At 40.8% G+C, this 21,616-nt stretch overlaps 1 protein-coding gene across 1 annotated transcript in view; it reads left to right on the top strand.

Moving 5' to 3' along the window:
- The window catches only part of LOC134670772 (E3 ubiquitin-protein ligase UBR1), a 59,616-nt gene that overhangs the window by 11,175 nt on the left and 26,825 nt on the right, over nt 1-21,616 (top strand). Inside the window, exons 3-15 of the mRNA XM_063528585.1 lie at nt 6,453-6,601; nt 7,003-7,167; nt 7,933-8,087; nt 8,841-8,983; nt 9,674-9,776; nt 10,509-10,651; nt 13,665-13,778; nt 14,169-14,419; nt 15,714-15,892; nt 16,608-16,805; nt 18,613-18,799; nt 19,747-19,932; nt 20,845-20,993. Of these exons, the coding sequence (XP_063384655.1) occupies nt 6,453-6,601; nt 7,003-7,167; nt 7,933-8,087; nt 8,841-8,983; nt 9,674-9,776; nt 10,509-10,651; nt 13,665-13,778; nt 14,169-14,419; nt 15,714-15,892; nt 16,608-16,805; nt 18,613-18,799; nt 19,747-19,932; nt 20,845-20,993 (2,122 nt within the window). The remainder of the gene's footprint in view (nt 1-6,452; nt 6,602-7,002; nt 7,168-7,932; nt 8,088-8,840; nt 8,984-9,673; nt 9,777-10,508; nt 10,652-13,664; nt 13,779-14,168; nt 14,420-15,713; nt 15,893-16,607; nt 16,806-18,612; nt 18,800-19,746; nt 19,933-20,844; nt 20,994-21,616) is intronic.

Raw genomic sequence — 21,616 nt, 5'->3', positions numbered from 1 at the left:
TTTTGGTATCACATTGACACCATTCCTAAGAAAAAACATATAAACTTTAAACAAATACCTTTTTTTTAAAATTCCTCTTCACGCTTAAACCGCTCAACCGATTTAATTGTAATTTGGTATACAGATATTTCGAGTCCCAAGACAGGACATAAGATACTTTTTATCTCAATAATCATCCTTTAAAGTTTTGAAATGGAGTATGGGGGGAATTAAACTTCATCGACGAAACTGAATTCCTGAGGTTCATACTGCTTAAGGTAAGGTTTGAAGTCATGTTAGGTATCATTTTCATCTAAATCACAGATGTATACCATCCTAAATTTCACCTAAACCGGTTCAGCGGTTACTGACTCCCCATACAAACTTCCACCCCACTTTTCACATCCTCAAAAGATGCTTTTGGTTATAAAAACTATCCTATGTGCTGTGTCGAGACTGAAACTATTTCTGTACCAAATTTCAACGAAATTGGTTCAGCGGTTTAAGCGTGAAGAGGGATTTTCAAAAATATATATTTTTTTAATTTTGGTTTTACTTCGGAATAGTGTCAATGTGATACCATAAATGAATTCAGCACCCCCGATTTATACGAAAATGATGCCAAACATGGCCTAACAGCATCACTGATGTAGATATCAAGATAACATTAAAATCCCTAAATAAACTTTCAAGAGCGTCTATCTCAAAAACTATTCAAGATATCGAAAAACTTGACTAGATAAAACTTGTAACTAATTTTATGAGCTTTCGGTTTGACTTAGTAGTCATGTCGCTAAGATGCAAAGTTTCCAAGATATCAATGAAAAACCGAAAAATTCGACCTTCTTACCCCCCTCTACCCCGCAGCACCGGGGCTACAGCCGGGGACTTTTGATATGTTCACCTCCTAACTAGTCTAAACAAAGTTACGGAGTCAAAAATTGTGTTCCTAGCATTTCCCTCTACAACGTTTTTTGAGCATTCATTTCCTGACCTAACTTTTACTTCCAAGTCGAAATATAGGGACAATAAAACGTAAATTTCACTTCATAAATACACCATGAAGTCAGGGACTTAGGGGTTGAAAATAAGGCGAAATATTAGGTAAAATTAACCTTAAACCATGACCAATAGGTCAAATCTACTAATAAGGTATTTTAGGTGTTATTGCGACGTAATTATTACTTATACGGAGACTATGAAGTCACGAATTTAATGGTTGAAAATAAGTCGAATTCCTAGGTAAAATTTACTTTGTACCCTGACCAATAGGTCAAATTTACTAATAAGGCCTTTTAGGTGTATATGCGACGTAATTATTTCTTATACGGAGACCATGAAGTCAGGGGACTTAATGGTTGAAAATCAGTCGTAATATTAGGTAAAATTAACTTCGAACCCTGACCAATAGGTCAAATGTACTAATAAGGCATTTTAGGTGTATATGCGACGTAATTATTTCTTATACGGGGCCATGAAGTCAGGGACTTAATGGTTGAAAATCAGTCGTAATATTAGGTAAAATTAACTGCAAAGTCTGACCAATAGGTCAAATGTACTAATAAGACATTTTAGGTGTATTTGCGACGTAATTATTTCTTATACGGAGACCTTTAGGTCGTCGATTATATGTCGATTTAGCTACTAATTTTAGGTAAATGTTACTTAAAATAGATACCAAATTGCGACCATACAGATAAAATCACTTGTAAAGTACTATCAATACCATAAGGTTGTGCCGCCATTTTCTTTCATTATAACGAGATGCTAAATATGAAATTGCATTATTTAAGTTGTTATATCTTGAATGGTGCCATCGCACGGTACTTCATTGTGCTAATATTCAAAATAAAACAATATTTTTGATCGAGTAAATATACTCACACACACAAATATTCAATTACAACACTCAATTACAAGCAAATATATGCATTTTTATTTTATAAAATGTTGAAAACTTAAATATTTCAAAAGCCCATCGATAGTTTTGTATGTAAACCTAACATACTGCACGAAAAATTTTTCTGTGCACTAGATTTCATCGTTCTTCATCTGCGTAATCGGCCTAAATTATTTTACATGACTTAGTGGCCGACATTATCATTGCACAACTGAAAGTTGTTTTCTTGTTAGACATTTTGTTTCTGAGTGAAAAGAATATATAAGCGTAATGTTTGTGTCTCTTTTTCTCTTCATCGCGTCTCATCTAAATATTGCCTCCCAGAGTAATTATATGGATAAAAATATGTCACCATCACGTCTAATGGTGGTAAAGATTACCAAATTAGTACATTTCAACTACGCAGCACGTCGTGGCGACGTTGAATCGACGTCGGAAACATGACCTAGTGTTGACCTAATGGTTGTAATCACTAATTTACCGTCAATAAATCCGTCGCCGGCACGTGCGTTTTTTCCCCATTTATGTCGACTCGACGTGCCGACGACGTCGATTCATTTTGGTCCCCTAATTTGTGCAACCTAAAATAGGTGCCCTTTTCGGAATATTGACCAAAAATGTTTGCTGGGCTTGCTCCCTCTAATGCATAAATGCGTCCCTTGGAGTGGCCGGCGCTGGCCCATCGTGTAGAGGAGCCATCAAAGGCGTGGTTATTGCGTTCTAAAGATACGTCGCCAATTATATTTACCTACAGGGGGTATATGAAATTACTACATAGATTATAAAGATTATTTATCTATTATAAAATAATAAAAGCGCGGAAATACTCTTTATCATACGCCTTATCGGTTACTGGAGAAATAACAACTTCAGTTACTGTTTATATTTCTTAAGTGCGAGTCGTATGTGTTATAAAATTTTATTTTATTTTTATTATATTCAGATAGCAAGTTTGCAACGTATCAGTTGTTTTTGTTTTGTGGATAAACTGAGTGACATTAGTTATTCTGTATCATTTTTAAGAAAAATATACCACTGCGTGTTGTCAAAGGCACTACTGAAATTAAATACACAAACATAAGTCTTTATTCAGAATCAGCGATATAGTTTTTTTTTTACTCAAAATGGTCATGATTAAGTCCTGGAATTTTAATTGATGACCTAAACATTGAATTGTATCTTTTACGATACATGAGCTACTTACCACTAAGTACAGAATTTTATTATAAACACAATAAAAAAATACTAACAAGAATTTATTTTAACAGTACAGCTTTTCCTATTTAGTAGAAAAATAATTTAAATACGTAAAAACTATAGTATTATGGATTTATGGTATGCCACATACCTAACGCGTTGTTTATTCAATCATTAGAGCTACAAAATTAACGTTCAAAAGTGTCAGTAATCTTGCGACGTGCTTGTGATTGTGTCAAGTGAATGTGGACCTTATAACTATGGGCCTAAAGGACATTTTGCGTGTGATTTGTTGTAGACGCAACAATGAGACGCCTTGTAAGAAAGACTGCGAGAAGACCTGTTGTGATATAGATCATATAGACATGATTAACTCGTATATGAAGTGAGTAAGCTTTTATAATACGCATAAGTGACTATCAAATGTTGTTTATGTTTTTTACACTTATCGACATGCCAAGTCTCAACGTTAGCACCAAGCTCCCACAAAGTGTGTATTTTCGTGATAGAGAATTTAGTATAGGGGCGTACAGTATACTGCCATCTTTCGACACACGATTTAAACTTTTAGAACGCCATTTGACTTTGATCCTTATTTTTTCACTGATATGTGTTAATTTGTTAAATATCAAAAGGTGTCGCCATCTACTTTACTATAGGCCAAAGCTATGGCGCCATCGCTCGAAAAGATTCGAGATTTTAAATTCTCTATGGTTAAAGTAAAAAAGTCTTATTGTAAAAATCAGAAAAAATATGATCACATAGTAAAAATTCGCATCGTTACTCATTAACCTATTTCTAGCGACCTTCTCTAATGGGTTCAATGTCGCCAACAAGGTCCGCATTTAGGAAACAGGTAGACCAGACTAGTCGTCACTCGGCGACGTGTCACCAGCTAATGGCATGCTGCCATCATCCGTTCAACGACCCACGATCCAAAATAAACCCTAAAACGTCTAGCCTAAAACACATTATCGAATAGTTCAATTCGCTACTTATTTTCGTGGTCGTTAGACGAAATTCGAAATTCGAATTTTCTTGATACATGTAAGCGATGAGTTCAAAAATGATGCAAATATATGAATCGCGAAATCGCTTGTGTCGTTTCTTTATTGAACCAAATTTTGCATAAATTTCATTGGGTTCAATTGGTTTTTCTTGAAATCAGAATTTCAACTTAATTCCTTGGGGAACAGAGTTGGAAATGTCATGAGAATGCCCGAAAAATTTTGGGCTAGGGCATTGAACCGGTATTTTATTAGTTCATTGGTGTTTTTATAGGATTCTTTCTAATTCCAGGCTGTGTCTGATGTCTGACCTTTTCACAGTCGGTCAGTATTTATTTTTGTGCGCTTAGTCATTAAATACTCAACTCTACTTACAATACTCACTCTCTGACAATAATTACTATCTTATTGACAATAAATGTTTAGGCACCCTTTAGTAAAAACCTCCATCAAAAATCTGTCTATTGATAGGTGAAAATCGCATGGAAATCCGTTCGGTAGTTATTGAGTTTATCGCGAACATACAGACAGACAGACAGACAGACGCGGCGGGGGACTTGTTTTATAAGGTGTAGAAATTTGCACTTAAAATAAAATGAATAAATTAATCAAATAAGGTCAGTAGACGTTTAATAGGTGAATATATCTAGTCATACGAACTTATCGAGTTAATGATACAAGTTGTCATTAACACGACGACACTAATGCAGGTTTCGATGTTATAAAAACACGATTTTTTTTATAATATTCATTTTCTTGTCTGCGACGGCCCTACCGTATTGATTAAAAACCATGTTATCAAATCGAGCATACTTGATTGGTTGTCATTATTTTTTATATTAATAGCCTAACCCTGTCGCCTATGGCCACTCGCCAAGCTACCCAGTACATGTATTGTTTACATTCGCGACACACGTCTTTAAAAAACTACCCTATAGTGATGCGAAAAGTTTTAAAAAATACACCGTTTTTTTCCGAGGAAATTGTGTTGTGCGTGCGTTTCAAACCATGGGTGTTTGACACCTAGCGAATAGCCGTGAACGGTCGACCGTTTTGATTCGATAAAATAGAAAATTTGGCGAAATAATGATCTAAGCTAGTAATGCACGGATGCATCTGACCTTTGACTGATCAAAGTTCAAGGGTGATGTAAAACAAATGCTACAACTAAATGCAGGCTGCTCATTGGTGGGTTGCGATAATCCATTTTCGCTGCTGTTTTGATGACTTACTTCCATTGTCCAAATGTCATTCACATTTGAATTCTGCATTGGTGTATTATCCAAATGTTTTATGTGATATTTGTTTAAACTTATGTCAACAGTTGTGTGACATTTCTTCTTTGTTTTCCATCTAGATTAAAGTCTGAATATACATTAGTATCATACCTCAGTCAATTCGCTGCATAAACATCAATCCCGTAAAAGCGAATGATATTTAACACACGAAAACGCACAATCACCTCATGAAAACAAAGAAAAGAAAGGATCGACGAAACTCACACAACATCTGTGTTTAATGATACTATAAGCGAGCCAAAAGGAACACACAGTGCAAAGCGCTCATTCATTTACACATACTCGGTTGAGTATTCGCCGACATGATGACGGTCCACCTTTTCACTGTTTATAGAGTAATAAAAATGTGATTTATGTTACTAGACACTTACTCGTAGACAGAATAGCATCTTCCACGGCTCAACATTGTGTATATTCGCAAACATCATTTATAAACATAACAACTTAAGCGATGAATACATATATATGCTGCGGTATGCTACAAGTTTTCCTCTCGGTAAAACTGCTTTGCGTTGGTTTTGGCCAAATTGAAGAAAAGTACAAGTTTTATATATCTCAAACCAAAATAAGGTTCTGGCGTGTATCAATCTGAAGTGATATACAATAAAATAATTCTAAGAAGTGGCTTCGAACCGTAGACCGACCATAAATCCATACCCACTCAGGCGGGTATCGTTGCTATTATTATCAGATTTTGTTGCCAAATAACCATCAAGCAAACATCCGTAGGATTCACAGACGGAAATCACAGCCGAACGTCACGATCGTAGGCTGAATAATAGCCACAGTAGTACTTCATAGACTGAAAAGTGTCTACACATCTCAGTCCAGTAAAGCCTCGACTGAAAGTGCAGATGACGTCATGTATCGTAGGCTGAATAACGTAGCCACAGTAGAATTTTATGAAAAGTGCGTCTAACCCATCTGAATCCAATATTGCGCTCGACTGAAAGTGATGACGTCACGTATCGTAGGCTGAATAACATAGCCACAGTAGAGTTTTATGAAAAGTGCGTCTACACATCTCAATCCAATAATGCCTCGAGTGAAAGTGATGATCGACTCCCCCAGATTCACGCTGCCCGCGAAGGCGGACGCCGTGGTGGAGCTGTGGCGCGCCAAGATGGCCGAGGGCGTGCTGTCGCCGGCGCACTTCCAGGACCACTGGCGGGTGACCGTGCCTAGGATATACTCGCCGCAGCCTAACAGGAGCTGTTTGGGTATGTTGATCACTATCACTAACTGTGACGTCCCACGGGTGAAGGTACCTTATGGCTCTTGGTGCTTACGCTCTTATTGACGCCGGCGCTACGCGACATAAGTCCCATCCGCCATAAGGTACCTTTTCTGTGGAACGTCACAACTTACTATACCTTTTTCAATGCGAGAATACTTAGTTATATCAAAGAGATTTTGAAAGGCGGATTGTCAAAGTAAATTATGTAGCCATAGTAAATTTACTGCCATCTTTCGACCGACTGCCGACTTTCGAAAGATGGGAGTAAATTTACTGAGGCTACATAATTTACCATGAAAGTAATGCTCTATTCTATGTACAAATTCTTCATCGCCAAAGAAGTACTAAACTTAACAAATACAATTCGATACTTGTCAATTCCAGACTGGTCGTTCGACGAAGAGTTGGCAGCGAAACTGCTCATCCAACCTTTGGAGCAACTGATATGGGGCTCCAGCGAGGGCTCGGCGCCTCCGCCCCCGCGGCGCTCCACGCTGTGCGGGCGGGTGTTCAAGCAAGGGGAACCGGCTTACAGTTGCCGCGAGTGTGGTCAGTATTCAATAATACTGCTGTATTTTGAACTGCAGTGGCAGGTTACTACCCGCGATTTTTCTTCCCCCCCTCCCACTAAACGATCACACGATTTCTGGACGACCCCTTTGCATTTACGCGTCGTTCCGAATTGTGGAAATCAATTTCTTTGAAGTGCAGTCCAGACGGGGTGATCAAATCGACCGATTTGATCAGATATTAAATTTGCAAAAATTATCTATTTACATACAATATATATACAGTGGTACAATGCCTCAGGGGCCTATTTTAGATTTAATCTAGTTATTAATTTCGTTTAGTTGTACCCATGATATTAAATTGGCGTCAATTTCCAATTTAATCACCAATTTTAGATTTATGGTGATTTTTGATTGAAGAAAAAGCTGCAAAACGAAAATACTTGCGTCACAAATTGGTATTCTTGCGTTCCCACCTCCATTTTATCAGTAATATCAGTCATAATCGGCTGGCGAAATCGGCGAGCCAAATTAGCGGTTGTGTCCGCACGGCCTGATTTGATCCGACAATTTAATCAGATTGGCGAAAAAATTGTCCCGTCTGGCCTGGGCTTGAACTTCCTCTTCATCTTTGACTCCTCAGCAGGAATGTTGCCGGTTAATGATAACGGAGTTGTCTTCTTCTCGTGTCGATGGTTTCGTTTTCATATTAAGCGGGATTAGAAGGTAGCGACGCTTAACGCCCTGTCTGTTGCGTCCCGTAGATCTTGCACGGAATATGTGTGAACGGAGTCGTTTCTTCCAGGCATGGACAACACATGCGTACTCTGCGTGGAATGCTTCAAAGTGTCCGCGCACAGGCATCACAAGTACAAGATCGGGCAGTCTGGCGGCGGCGGGTGCTGCGACTGCGGCGACACTGAAGCATGGAAACGTGATCCCTTCTGCGAGCTGCACGCGGTACGTATGACTTATTAACCGGTCGTCAACCTTATTGCAATGAGTTAAGGTCCAACCGCTCTGTGTGGATACGAAGACTCCGCGCAAAAATACCACAAGTACAAGATCGGACAGTCGGGCGGCGGCGGGTGCTGCGACTGCGGCGACACTGAAGCATGGAAACGTGATCCCTTCTGCGAGCTGCACGCGGTACGTATGACTTATTAACCGGTCGTCAACCTTATTGCAATGAGTTAAGGTCCAACCGCTCTGTGTGGATACGAAGACTCCGCGCAAAAATACCACAAGTACAAGATCGGGCAGTCTGGCGGCGGCGGGTGCTGCGACTGTAGCGACACTGAAGTATGGAAACGTGATCCCTTCTGCGAGCTGCACGCGGTACGTATGACTTATTAACCAGTTGTCAATGTTATTGCAATGAGTTAAGGTCCAACCGCTCTGTGTGGATACGAAGACTCCGCGCAAAAATACCACAAGTACAAGATCGGACAGTCGGGCGGCGGCGGGTGCTGCGACTGCGGTGACACTGAAGCATGGAAACGTGATCCCTTCTGCGAGCTGCACGCGGTACGTATGACACTGCTAACTGATCCTCAACCTTATTGCTATGACTTAAGGTCCAAATAAGCTGTGCGGAATACAAAGTCTTCGCTGATTACTAATCCTAGATTACATCCTGATCGAATGCGTAGAATTTAGTCACATATATTTTGTTGTTATATTGAATAAACTGAATTAATATAAAACTTCCAGGGCCCCGATGACGAGGAACAAGCACAAACTAGCATCAGTCCCGAAGTTATAGAGCGGATGAAGACCGTCGCGTCCGTCTGTCTGTCCTACTGCTTCAGGCTGCTCACGCTTGACCACGCGCCCGGCTTGCCCAACGAGTTAAGGTAAGAGCGACAACATAACCTGTGATTTTATTTATTGATTGATACCCAATACCAATCTCTCTGCACCAATTGTAGATATCACTGTTTGGCCCTATGGTTGACTGGTAGAGAATGCCATTTGGCATTAAGTCCGCCCTTTGTACATTGTTGTATATGTTTTGTGCAATAAAGTTTAAATAAATAAATAATAACGGTACAGCTATCATAACAGTTGCCCAATGAGATAGTGAAGCAAAAAGTAATCTAGAAACATACGAGCCCCGGTGCAAATTAGTTCGTCTAGTTCCACATAACAATTTTGTTTATTCTAATACATTTTACGCATGAACATAAAATAACCCAGTAATGAGAACTATAATAGTAATGATTAATCTAGTTTTTCAACGTATAATTAAATTGCGGTATTTAAACGTAACTGTCAACTACAACTCATGGCACATACTCTTTAATTGCTTATTGTTGCTAACTATTCCTCTGGGGTCCGCTTTGGCAATTTAATCCCTGGAATTGGCACTAGATTTTACGAAAGCGACTGATGAGCTTCAAAATCAGACAGGATACTTGGGCTTATTGGGATTCGTCCGGTTTCCCCACAATGTTTTCCTCTACCGAAAAGCGATTGGCTAATATCAAATGATATACTTATTTTGTATTGTAATTTATAGTTATGTTTTATTTATATTATTCTAGGTTAAAAGATGCTGAAAGAGAACGGGATCCGCTGCAGATCTTAGACCAGCCGGACTGCTACTGCACAGTACTTTATAACGACGAAACGCACACGTTTGAACAGGTCAGTAAGAAATACTTCTCTTCTATGTCGGTCCCTCACTGCTGAGGATCGTGACTCCGCTTGCTAATTTTTCCTATGGCAGCTCTCCACTTCTCCCTGTCGGTTGCCTTGTGGAAAGCGTCGCTTAGTATGATGTCCATCTGGGCGGATATTTGGTCACACCATCTCGTTGGACTTGGCCCTCTAGGCCGTCTGCCGTCCACCGTCCGTTAAAAATACTACAAGCAAAAGATTTCTTCATGGTTCTTAATGCTTATAGTCAAATTTCCTAATTTAAGTATGGCTAATTGTCTCTATTATTGTCGCAGGTGATAACCACCCTGACATAATATGACCGATGTCATAATAGACGCGTTAGAGAGTACCTTCTGTACCTAGTACTTTTTATTTATTTTGTGGTAGGTATGGCTAATTGCGTCTCTTATTGTCGCAGGTGATAACCACCCTGACATATGACCGATGTCATAATAGACGCGTTGTAAGAGAGTGAACCTTCTGTACCTAGTACTATTCTTTATTCTGTCCTCCAGACTGAGCATATTAACTCTACCTCCTCTGCCACAAATACGGTAGTTTTACTCCATTATCGAGTCGAAAGTGTCTTTGTGTGACGTCCGTGTCTTTGAACGGACCAATCACGGCACGTTACCTCGCTCACCTCGTCCCCCGCACCTAGTCTCTAGAGGATTCCTAGTCTATGGGTATGGCTAATTGTCTCCGTTATTGTGGCAGGTGATAACGACCCTGACGCGCGTGATGAAGGTGAACCACCGCGACGCCGTCGAGCTGGTGTCGCTCATTGACCGCGAGGGCCGCGCGCTCGTCAAGTGCAGCTCCTTCCAGGTCTGCGACAAGCTCAAGAACGACATCGAGATGTGAGTCACACTGTTATCTCTACAAGATATTTACATGGGGCATTATCTATGAAAAGGGACCTTATTGTCGATGGCGCTTACGCTGCACAGCGTCGCGCGGCATTGTATTTATATCGGAGCATCGTTAATAATGGCGTAAGCGGCGTCGACAATAAGTTCCCTTTTCATAGATAACGTCACATATGTATTAAGAAAGCTGAGCACAAAGAATTTCATACATTGACCCTACGAAATTCAACGGGCTTGTGATTGTGGGGCATTCCACGAGACTGTCGCTTACATAACGCTTTTGCCTTGTATGGCAGCTACCTCAATAAAATACGTGAATCTCGAGAATATACTACCAATTTGTTAGCCGTCATGAAATATTACCTGACCCAATATCGCTTACTCAGCATTTCCAGAAGTATTAGAAGAACTGCGTTATGTAAGCGACAGTCTCGTGGAATGCCCCTTGTGATCCGTGGGCTCTTGCAATTTTCTTGGGATTCAAGATAATTTTATTTTCACCAATCCGGCTCAAAACTGATGAGAAAATTGGATTTTATCTACAAGAGTGGCAAAAAACATTAATAGCCGATGTATTTTTGATACAAAGAACGTTGCATTGCTGACGGGTCTTCAGAAATCTTTAAATTTACTTTTGCAGATATCTATATAAATAATAATAAATTCGTAAAGTTTAATATGATAACAATAAGTAAACCCCTGACAGAGGCATAAACATTTTTCAAATAATCTCAATTATTTTGCAAAAGTATCTATAAAGCGTTTCTACTTAATAATACTCATTACCTATCATTATGTCACACCATGTTACACTTATTCAGTGTTTACTTCTGATCTGCCAGTGCCCCAAATGTGAAAACAACCGAAAGCTAGGGGGCCGTTTCATTAAAATTTGTAGCAATGAAAGTATCTTCCCAATATAAGGCAAGCTGCTTGGATTACAAGATCAAATATTTAATGAGACGCACCCCTGACCGTAGCTATCTTATTAATTTTATTAGCGTTTTTTGTTTATATCATATCCGATAGCTTCGGTCCACTTGAAGATTAGCTTGACCACATAAAGATAATAGTGTTGGTATAATAAAAAAAAAACATACATTTGTGGAAAACAATCTAGATTTTTTTTTGTATGAAAATAGGACATTTTACACATTAATATAAGGCACTGGTCCCACCGCGAGCTAGTAAGCTATGAGCTATCGGCTATAAACACGAACAAAAGATAAGCACTCCCGTGTAAATAAAAGAGACACGGCGATATTTATAGTTACTCGCCCAGCGGTGAGCTATAAATATCGCCGTCTCTTTTATTTACACGGGAGTGCTTATCTTTTGTTCGTGTTTATAGCCGATAGCTCATAGCTTACTAGCTCGCGGTGGGACCAGTGCCTTATTATCAAATCAAATATCATTTATTATCAGGCAACTAAGGCCCATAGATACATAACTTACAAACTAACATATGTACATACAATAGTAAAATCTTACAATAATCTTAAAATATGTACTTATTGTTGCAAAACAAAGCAAAAGAATTGTAATGCCCCATATTCATACAGAAATCGACCTAAATTATTAATTTTGTTGAAACATGGACTACAATTTTAAAACCTTCCGATACAGGTTGTTTTTTATTTTCGAGTAACTTCTATTGTAGTTAGTAACTAACATTAGTCGTAAGTTTCTCTCTAACTAAGCCTCTTTCGCTTGACTCTAATCTGCATACTTTCCTTGCTGTGCGAGCGTATCATTGCCATCAAATACGACAAAGAAGAATTCCATAAAAATGCCACTTATCGACGTTACTCTTTTAGCCCTTTATAAGGCATACGGGTGTTAGATATTCAAAACTGAACCCTATTACTTTGAAACAAAGTTCAATATCATGTGGGAAATATCCTCCGCCTTGACCTAAAAGCTTTTGGATATGCTAGGAAGCCGATTTTTTGTTAAAAGATATTCCAAGTGATACCAAATCTTGGCTTCCAAAGCTATACCAAAGAAAAACTAGTGAAAATGTGACCAGACGTGACCGATTGAGTTATTTCATAGTTGAATGATGTTCACTTTGATGGCAATGTTACGAGGGCTGCTATTCGACATTTGCACAAGTGATCATTTATAATTTTGATAGAGATATTTTAAACTTTGTGGACCACCTAAATTGTCTCTGGACCATCAGTGGTCCGCGGACCACCGGTTAAAAACCCCTTATTAATTGCATAACTAAACTATACTGCCCTGCTAAGCTGAAAAGCGCTATCTCAAAAACAAATGATTTTGAAAATGGAATTCTCAGTTATAGAAACTAAAGTATAAATTAGCAATGGATTTTCTTTTGAGATAACGCCAGTCGGCTTAGCAGGGCAGTATAGTGCGACATAAAATAGTAGAAATGAAATAAAATGGAACTAAAAAATTCCATACTAAATTGTTGCCACGTTTAAGCATTTTACGTCAAAAATGTGACATTTACGTAGGAAGTGGCACCTTCAATAATTGAAGTGAAAACTTCATTAGCGGCGCTGTGCACTTTTTGTGATGGGGAAAAAATGTTAAACTCGTTGGAGCGTAAGACGTAAGATGCTTCGTAAGACGGACACGTGACCTGATCGAAAAACTGTTACAATGTCATTTAGTTTTCACTTCTGCCGGCACTCCCGGAGTGCAACCCGTTGTCTTTATTCTACAATTTCTTGTCGGCCTATAACCTCTTGGGGTTCAATGTCCTAATACTAGTACAAATTACCTCCAATGAAATTTAAATCTTAATGAAATGGAATAGAGTTTCTTTTATTTCGTTTCGTTCGATTTTAAAACAAAACAAATTCAACTCTATTTTTTAATACCGTTGATTCAAATTCGATTGCCAATTTTCCTTGTATGGTGGGCCGCTAGAGGATGTCAAAATGCGTTTAGTCAAGATCACTGTAGCCAATGTCGATAGCGGCGTACGCTCTTGGGCTCGGTTTTGTGTGAGCGGTGTTACCATGTTAACCAGCTGCACGGCGATGTTCGAAAGGTTCACGTCCCGCACCGGCCCCGCGCTGAAGGTCCTCGTTATGCACGCGCACGTGCTGGCGCACCAGACGTTCGCCATGAAGCTTTTACAATGGTAAGTCTTTATTTGTGCCTTTTTCAACCAAAAGGATGCTTATTGTCGGTTGTCAATAGGCGCTATTTCCATATAGGCTTAATTCAAAATCAACCTTATCGACAATCTACAATGTGGTACCTTGAAAACGTCACATTTTTCTTTTTCTTTCTCGTAAAACAAAGTGAAAAATGTTGATAAAATTATTTATAAAACGTTTAACGTTCAAAAATTAAACTTCTCCTAAATTATGCAAGAAATATATTTAATTTATACTCGATTTTATTTTTATTGTTAAGACTTATGAAAGTCGTATGTCTAGTCCAATTAAACTTTGATGATACCTATCTATCACAAATGTTAACTAACGAATCCAACTCTAAGCTCCATAACAAAAAAAACTTTCCCCAGGCTCCAAAACTTCGTAGCGCAAGAGCCTTCACTCCGCCTGGCGGTGTCCCTAGTCGCCCTCGGCGAGGACGCCGGGCCCATCGGCGCCACCTCCCTCAGCGGCGGCGGCGGCGTCGCCGTCGGCGTTATGCAGAACGACTGTCGGATGTGGAAGGCCGCTAGGACCGCGTGGCATAGGCTGCTCATCGCTACGACGCTCATGGATTATACTACTAAGAAGACTATGGCTATACTGTTCACTAAGAACTATGGTAAGTACAGTTAGCTACGATCGGCGGCGTTATCGGTGTGATGCAGAACGACTGTCGGATGTGGAAGGCCGCTAGGACCGCGTGGCATAGGCTGCTCATCGCTACCACGCTCATGGATTATACTACTAAGAAGACTATGGCTATACTGTTCACTAAGAACTATGGTAAGCACACATCGGCGGTGTTATCGGTGTGATGCAAAATGATTGTCGGACGTGGAAGGCCGCTAGGACTGCGTGGCATAGGCTGCTCATCGCTACGACGCTCATGGATTATACTACTAAGAAGACCATGGCTATACTAATCACTAAGAACTATGGTAAGTACACTTAGCTACGATCGGCAGCGTTATCGGCGTTATGCAGAACGACTGTCGGACGTGGAAGGCCGCTAGAACCGCTTGGCATAGGGTGCTCATTGCTACTACGCTCATGGATTATACTACTAAGAAGACTATGGCTATACTGTTCACTAAGAACTATGGTAAGTACACTAACAATAAGCTACGATCGGCAGCGTTATCGGCGTTATGCAGAACGACTGTCGGACGTGGAAGGCCGCTAGAACCGCGTGGCATAGGCTGCTCATCGCTACTACGCTCATGGATTATACTACTAAGAAGACCATGGCTATACTGTTCACTAAGAACTACGGTAAGTACTACCAAAACGAATTTAGACTAGAGGAATATTGTTAAAGTAAATTATGTAGTCACTCAATACGTTTACTGCCATCTTTCGACAGCAATGATTAAAACTTTTAGAACGCCATTTGACTTTGATCCTTATTTTTTCTCGTATATGTGTTAAATTTGTTACATGTCAAAAAGTATCGCCATCTGCTCGTGGTTAGACCAAAGGTTTGGTGCCATCTTCTCGAGCGATGGCGCCATACTTTTACTTTTGGCCTACTCTATGATTTTCTTGGTCTAACTCTAATTCCTTTTATATTACTATCATTTTCTTATCTCCAAAATTGGCCTCATTGTCACGTAGTACAAATTTACCTATACAATCTTACAGTTTCTGATTTCCCTTCTCTACCTATTGAATTACTCGTCATTATAAGAAGAAGAGTCTCTGTCTTTATCAATACGACTAATGTCTTTTTTTTTATAATGAGCCCATATTGTCCCACTGCTGGGCAAAGGCCTCCCTATTATTTCTCCACGTATCCCTATTCCCTGAAGTCTTCCACCAGTCTCTGTCAAAGGCGTCAAGCTCGTCACGCCACCTCCGACGAGGTCAATGATTGAAAAAAAAATTAGTGAATTGACATTAATTTTCGGTTCCAGGCTCGATCCTCAAGGATTTCATCCGCGACGACCACGACCACTCGTTCTCGGTGTCGTCTCTCTCCGTACAACTGTACACTCCGCCCACATTAGCGCAGCATCTGATCGCCAAGCATGACGCGTTGTTCGTAGTCATGAACACGTTCGTGAGCGAGTGCAACAGACGGATCAATAGCAAGGTACCGTCTCACTCTAACTCGTCTCTCTCCGTACAACTGTACACTCCGCCTACATTAACATTCTGATTTAAGAGTCAGATTATATTACGCCTCGTGGAAACTGGAAAGTGACTAATTGACAACTATGGTACTTACACTTAACGCCGAACTAGTTCATTCTGGCTTGCGGGTTGCTACACTTGCTACACCGAGTAAGGCGCTGTATGTGTCGCGCCTGCATTACACCGCCACGGCTGCTGAAGTGGTGGAGTATGTACACCAGAAGACCGGCTAGACGCTGGGGGTGTTCCAGCTTCGATCGCGCCACTACGTGCTCTTCAACTCGTTTATGGTTCCGGGGCAAACTGCCGAATCCGACACAAGACCAGACGATTCAATGGAGACACGCCGTTTTGTCGCCTAAATGGTGTTTAATATTTTAAGTTTATAAAAATGCATATATGTTAGTCTGTAAGGTATTCAATTGTAATATCAAATGAAAATCTTTATTTCAGGCATCTAGTGGCCCATACATAAACACCTTAAAACTAGCATACATATTATAAATTAAACACTACAAAACACATTATGGCTGCGATGCATTAGCAACCCTGCAGTGTCAGGGAGCCGGCCGCGGAACTGCCGAAACTTGACACTCTTCGGCCAAAATTCCTCCTTGGTGAATATGGGCCTAATTTAAAATGTTAAATAAATTAATTAATCCTTTTTTCCGCAGGGTCGCCTGGAGTTCGACCGCAACCACGTCTCCATGGCGTTCAAACGCGCCCAGTTCGTGCTTTACGACGTGAAATACCTGCTGGGCTCTTTGCCGACCAGCTTCGATGACGACCTGAGGAAGGGCTTCCTACACGGACTGTCTCTGATGCTGAACCTACTGGTGATGATGCAGGGCATGGACTCGGTGGTCAGACAGGTGAGAAACTACCTAACATAGTTCGAGTTGGCAAAAAATTGTTGTTGTTACTCTCGGATCCCTTAGTTTCACATAATTATTGAAAGTCATAATGTAATGATTGTCAGATTATCATTGGTTCTAATTCTGAAAGCGTTAACTTTACAGGATTTTCGTAAGGTTATCCTGTAGATAGGTTAGGTTAGGTTTGTTTTATGGCAATCCTGAAACGTTACGCGTTTCTGAGAAAAAACAAATTATGACTAATGAAAATGCGGATAAACAATACATTATGACTTAAAATTTTTAGCGTTTCAAAACTCGCAACTGTACTCGAATTTAAACTGTTGTGAGACATACTAACATTGAATAATTTGACGGTTTAGACTCACTTGTTTTTAGTCACTCGCGCGACATGTTTCGGAGCGAGTCTAAACCGTAAAATTATTCAAAATCGCAACTGTACCGTTTTTTACTGTGGACCTATTAGACGCCTTCATAAGATTGATGCATGTTATTGCATTAACCCCTTACCAGTTCAAAAATGACCATCGAATGTCAGTTTTACTCGTCGCGAATAGAACACATGTTTGAAGTGCCGTATGTGGGATAAATATATCCCTTAGCCTGGTAAACCGTTAATACATCATAGTGATTAAATAAATAAATAAATGGGTCTCTATTTCAAATAGTTTTAAGTCATAATGTATTTTCGTTAGTCTTCAGGATTGCCATAAAACAAACCTAACCTAACGATAATATGACAATTATGACTTAAAACCTTCGAGCAACACCGGCTTCCGACACGTCGGAAGAGAGGGGCCCAAGCGATATCTCACCGTACAAATCTTTCTGCCATTTTTGGCGGGGGGAAGGTGCACACAGTCGCACTTCTCACACACTTACATACAAAATCCAATCAGAGGCCCTACCGCGAACCACGTTCGACGTGTTGCCTCTCTATGGCACTTGTAAATTCATACGTAAGTGTGACAGGGAGGCAACACGTCAAACGTGGTTCGCGGTAGGCCCTCTGTAATGACGACACAAATACATAGAAAATGAACACGTCAAAGACAAATCTTGCAAACCTCGTTCTCTTTTTGTGTACGGACGAGTGACTAGTGTCACAACACGCACACTAACACATTTTCGTTGAAGTATGTCATTGTATTCTGAGAGATGAGAAGTCGGATTTGTCGCTCGACCGATCCGCAATTTGTACTGAGCGAGCAAAATCGATAAATCCAACAAATACTTGAGACTAAACTATAATAATTGTATTTAAATGTAATTAAACGTATGATATGTAAAAAAAAATATTACATGTGAAATGTAACACTTTCTTTTTGTAAATTTGATGTCCCCGACCTCTTTTTATAGCAAAAAACCGAGCAAACAGGCATTTTTGTGCAGCAGTGTTCACGCGCGCGTCTGGACTCGGTCTAGTGAAAAATCCAAGTGCAACTAGTTTTATTACCCGCGCTAGATTAAATTGACGCGCGAATCTTGTACCTCGGCAGAGGGGAAATAGTGCGAATGCCGCCTCCCTTCCGTATTGCTCGAAGCTTAAAACTTTATGGGAAACAAAGTGACCCCTAAATAAATACATCCACCATAGGCCTGCCATTTGCACCTTTAAACGAGCAATTCTTGTTTATTTAACTCTAACGATTTTGATGAAATTTGTTATATGGGGGTTTTCTGGGACGATAAATCGATCTAGCTAGGTCTTATCTCTGGGAAAACGCGCATTTTTGAGTTTTTATACGTTTTCCGAGCAAAGCTCGGTCTCCCAGATATAATCTAACTAAACGTGTGTTCACAGGTGGGTCAGCACATGGAGTACGAGCCCGAATGGGAGTCCGCCTTCAACCTGCACGTGAAACTAGCGCACAGCATCACTCTATCCCTGGAATGGTGCGCGCTGGAACGCTCGCTGTGCGCCTCTGCGTACCGCATGGCGTTGCGCCGCCACGCTGACACTATTACCTACCAGCCGAGACAAGTTAAAGGTATATAACAAGCCTATATGGCAGCCATACAAAAAAAAAGCAAAACAAAAACAATCCAAAATGTGCTACTGAAATTCTAACTTTTAGTGTCGGAAATAGAGTCGATTTTAACTTGGTTGAAAATTTTACGAAACGGGCGTGAGTACTTGTTGCTTTGAGCAATGCCGGCTTCCGACGTGTCGGAAAGAGAGATATCTCAAATTATTCTGCGATTTTATGTGGGGGAAACATGCACACAGTCGCACTTTTCACTCACTACATACAAAATCCAATCTGTAATGACGACACAAATACGTTCATAGAAACTGACACGTCAAATCTTGCAAACCTCGATCTCTTTTTGTGTACGGATGAGTAACTACACGCATCGCTATAGGTACAGTTGTACAGTCGCTATCTGATATATCGGAGCAGCTAAGGTGTTCACAATCATCTGAGCACGCCTCTATAGCACGTCAGGGCGTTAGAGTGCGTGTTCAGATATTGTGAACACCTTGGCCGCTCCGATATATCTGATAGCGACTGTACCTATGCTTCGGCAGAGGGGAAATAGTACGAATGCCGTCTCCCTCCCTGGTGTTGCTCGATTACTTGTTGCCTAAATTGAAACCTTAAACTTGACATTGGCACACATAAGCAGACCCTCCCACGCGCACAGGCCCTATAACATTGTGAACCTTAATGCAACTAGATAAGGTTCAAAATCGTCAAATAAATTACACCATTATTAACCTTTTGAACGCCAGACAGCGAAGTAATATGCCGTGCCCCGGACGCCAGGCGATCGCCATTATTAAGCGCAATTGAACTTTACGGAGCTCTGCGTAACACCCTCTTGCATTGGCCAAGCTGACATCTACAGCCGTCGTTGGCGTCCGTGGCAAGACTTTCCGATGATGGCCATAGCCGTCTGTAGCTGTCAAATGGTTAGACTTATAATTTTTCAGAACTCGGTAACCAATCGGCCTCAGTGATCCCCTACGACGTGTCTACCGAGCCCGTTTCCATCCACCGGCCTCTGTCCCGGTTCCTGGCCGGTCTACATCTGTCGCTACACAAGCACGGCTTGAACTACCACAGTCCCGAGTTCGACCGCCAGGATCGACCGAAGCCTCCGCCTGAGGAACTTATTGGTGAGATTCTCAAATGTATAGGCTGTATAATGTATGCTGAGCCGATTTATATCATATACCGAGATAAACGAATATGAGAATGACAAGCCAGTTCGCACCCCGCCGCAGAACGGCTGTCTATCATATATCACATGGTCGGTGCGACGCGCTGTTCGTCAGCCGATTTGTCACGAGCATTGACATATATCTAAGGCCACTTACGGGCACTAAAAACCGGGCATGTGCGAGTCGGACTCACGCACGAAGGGTTCCGTACCATAAAGCAAAAAAAAAACGGAAAAAAATGCAAAAAGAAAACGGTCACCCATCCAAGTACTGACCACGCCCGACGTTGCTTAACTTTGGTCAAAATTCACGTTTGCTGTATGGGAGCCCCACTTAAATCTTTATTTTATTCTGTTTTTAGTATTTGTTGTTATAGCGGCAACAGAAATGCATCATCTGTGAAAATTTGAACTGTCTAGCTATCACGGTTCGTGAGATATAGCCTGGTGACAGACAGACGGACGGACGGACAGCGAAGTCTTAGTAATAGGGTCCCGTTTTACCCTTTGGGTACGGAACCCTAAAAATGGTACTAGTTCAGCGGTGTCACTCACGAATTCGAACCAATCGTGCTAGTTGCGACAAATCGCGCGAAAGATGCGAACTCATCAACCAATCGCGTTGTAGCGGTGTCACACCGCTGTACTGGCGCCATTCATGCCCCATTCTTATTGCCCGTATATTGCCAGTCCAGAGATATATATATACGTCAATGGTTATGAGTCGGTTTTTTAGCGCAGATTGAAGACGCGACACGGCTTCTGTCCAAATGACGCGCAACACGCCACGGATTCTGAAGCAGTCTTCTTTTGTTTTAGCCACATGTTTTAAAATAATCCTTAAGTAATCGTATTTTTTTTATTGCAGAGCCCGTGCTGCGAACGATGGCCATGATCGCACAGGTCCACGCCGGCATGTGGCGGCGGAACGGGTTCGCGTTGCTCAACCAGCTGTACTTCTACCACAACGTCAAGTGCCGCGCCGAGATGTTGGACAGAGACGTCGTCATGCTGCAGGTACTCTCTCTCTCCCTCTCATCTTAGTGGTTATACCAGTAGCATCATCCTTCGGGTTCTAGGATCCGCTTTCCGACTTATTCTTCTCCACTTTTTAGGGTTACGTACCTCAAAAGGAAAAAACGGAACCCTTATAGGGTCACTCGTCTTCCCCCCTTTATCTCCGCAACTACTGTAGCGATGCTACATATTTGCCTAGGATAAATACATGCTTTTCCATACAAGATAACCGGTACAACATGACTGTCGCATTTCCAACAAAATAACATACACCAGAGTATGACACTTATGTAAAACTATAATGTACCTTCTCAGCTGTAGGTTGTTTAGCATATCCTGCCTCCTGGTTAGCTGGTTTCGAAGAAACAAGTCTAAAGAGTATGCCACTTGAACGGAACTTGTCACCCAAATTGCGCGGAGGTTGTTGAACCAAACCTGGCTTCATGCATATCAAAATGATCCCCCTGGTCTACCCCAACTGCTCAAATAGGTCACTTCCTAATTTAATTAGTATTTTAGAATCATTTTCGGAATTTTTATGAAACATAAATAGTGAATATGAAGGTGTGAAAAGGTTGAAATTTTGACAGGAGAACTGTCAGAGAGTAGACTATGCGTTTAGT

This window comes from Cydia fagiglandana, chromosome 14 (assembly GCF_963556715.1).
Source record: "Cydia fagiglandana chromosome 14, ilCydFagi1.1, whole genome shotgun sequence".
In the NCBI taxonomy this organism is placed as follows: domain Eukaryota; kingdom Metazoa; phylum Arthropoda; class Insecta; order Lepidoptera; family Tortricidae; genus Cydia; species Cydia fagiglandana.
Note: the sequence above shows the minus strand (reverse complement) of the source record. Positions and strands in the feature narration are given on the sequence as shown.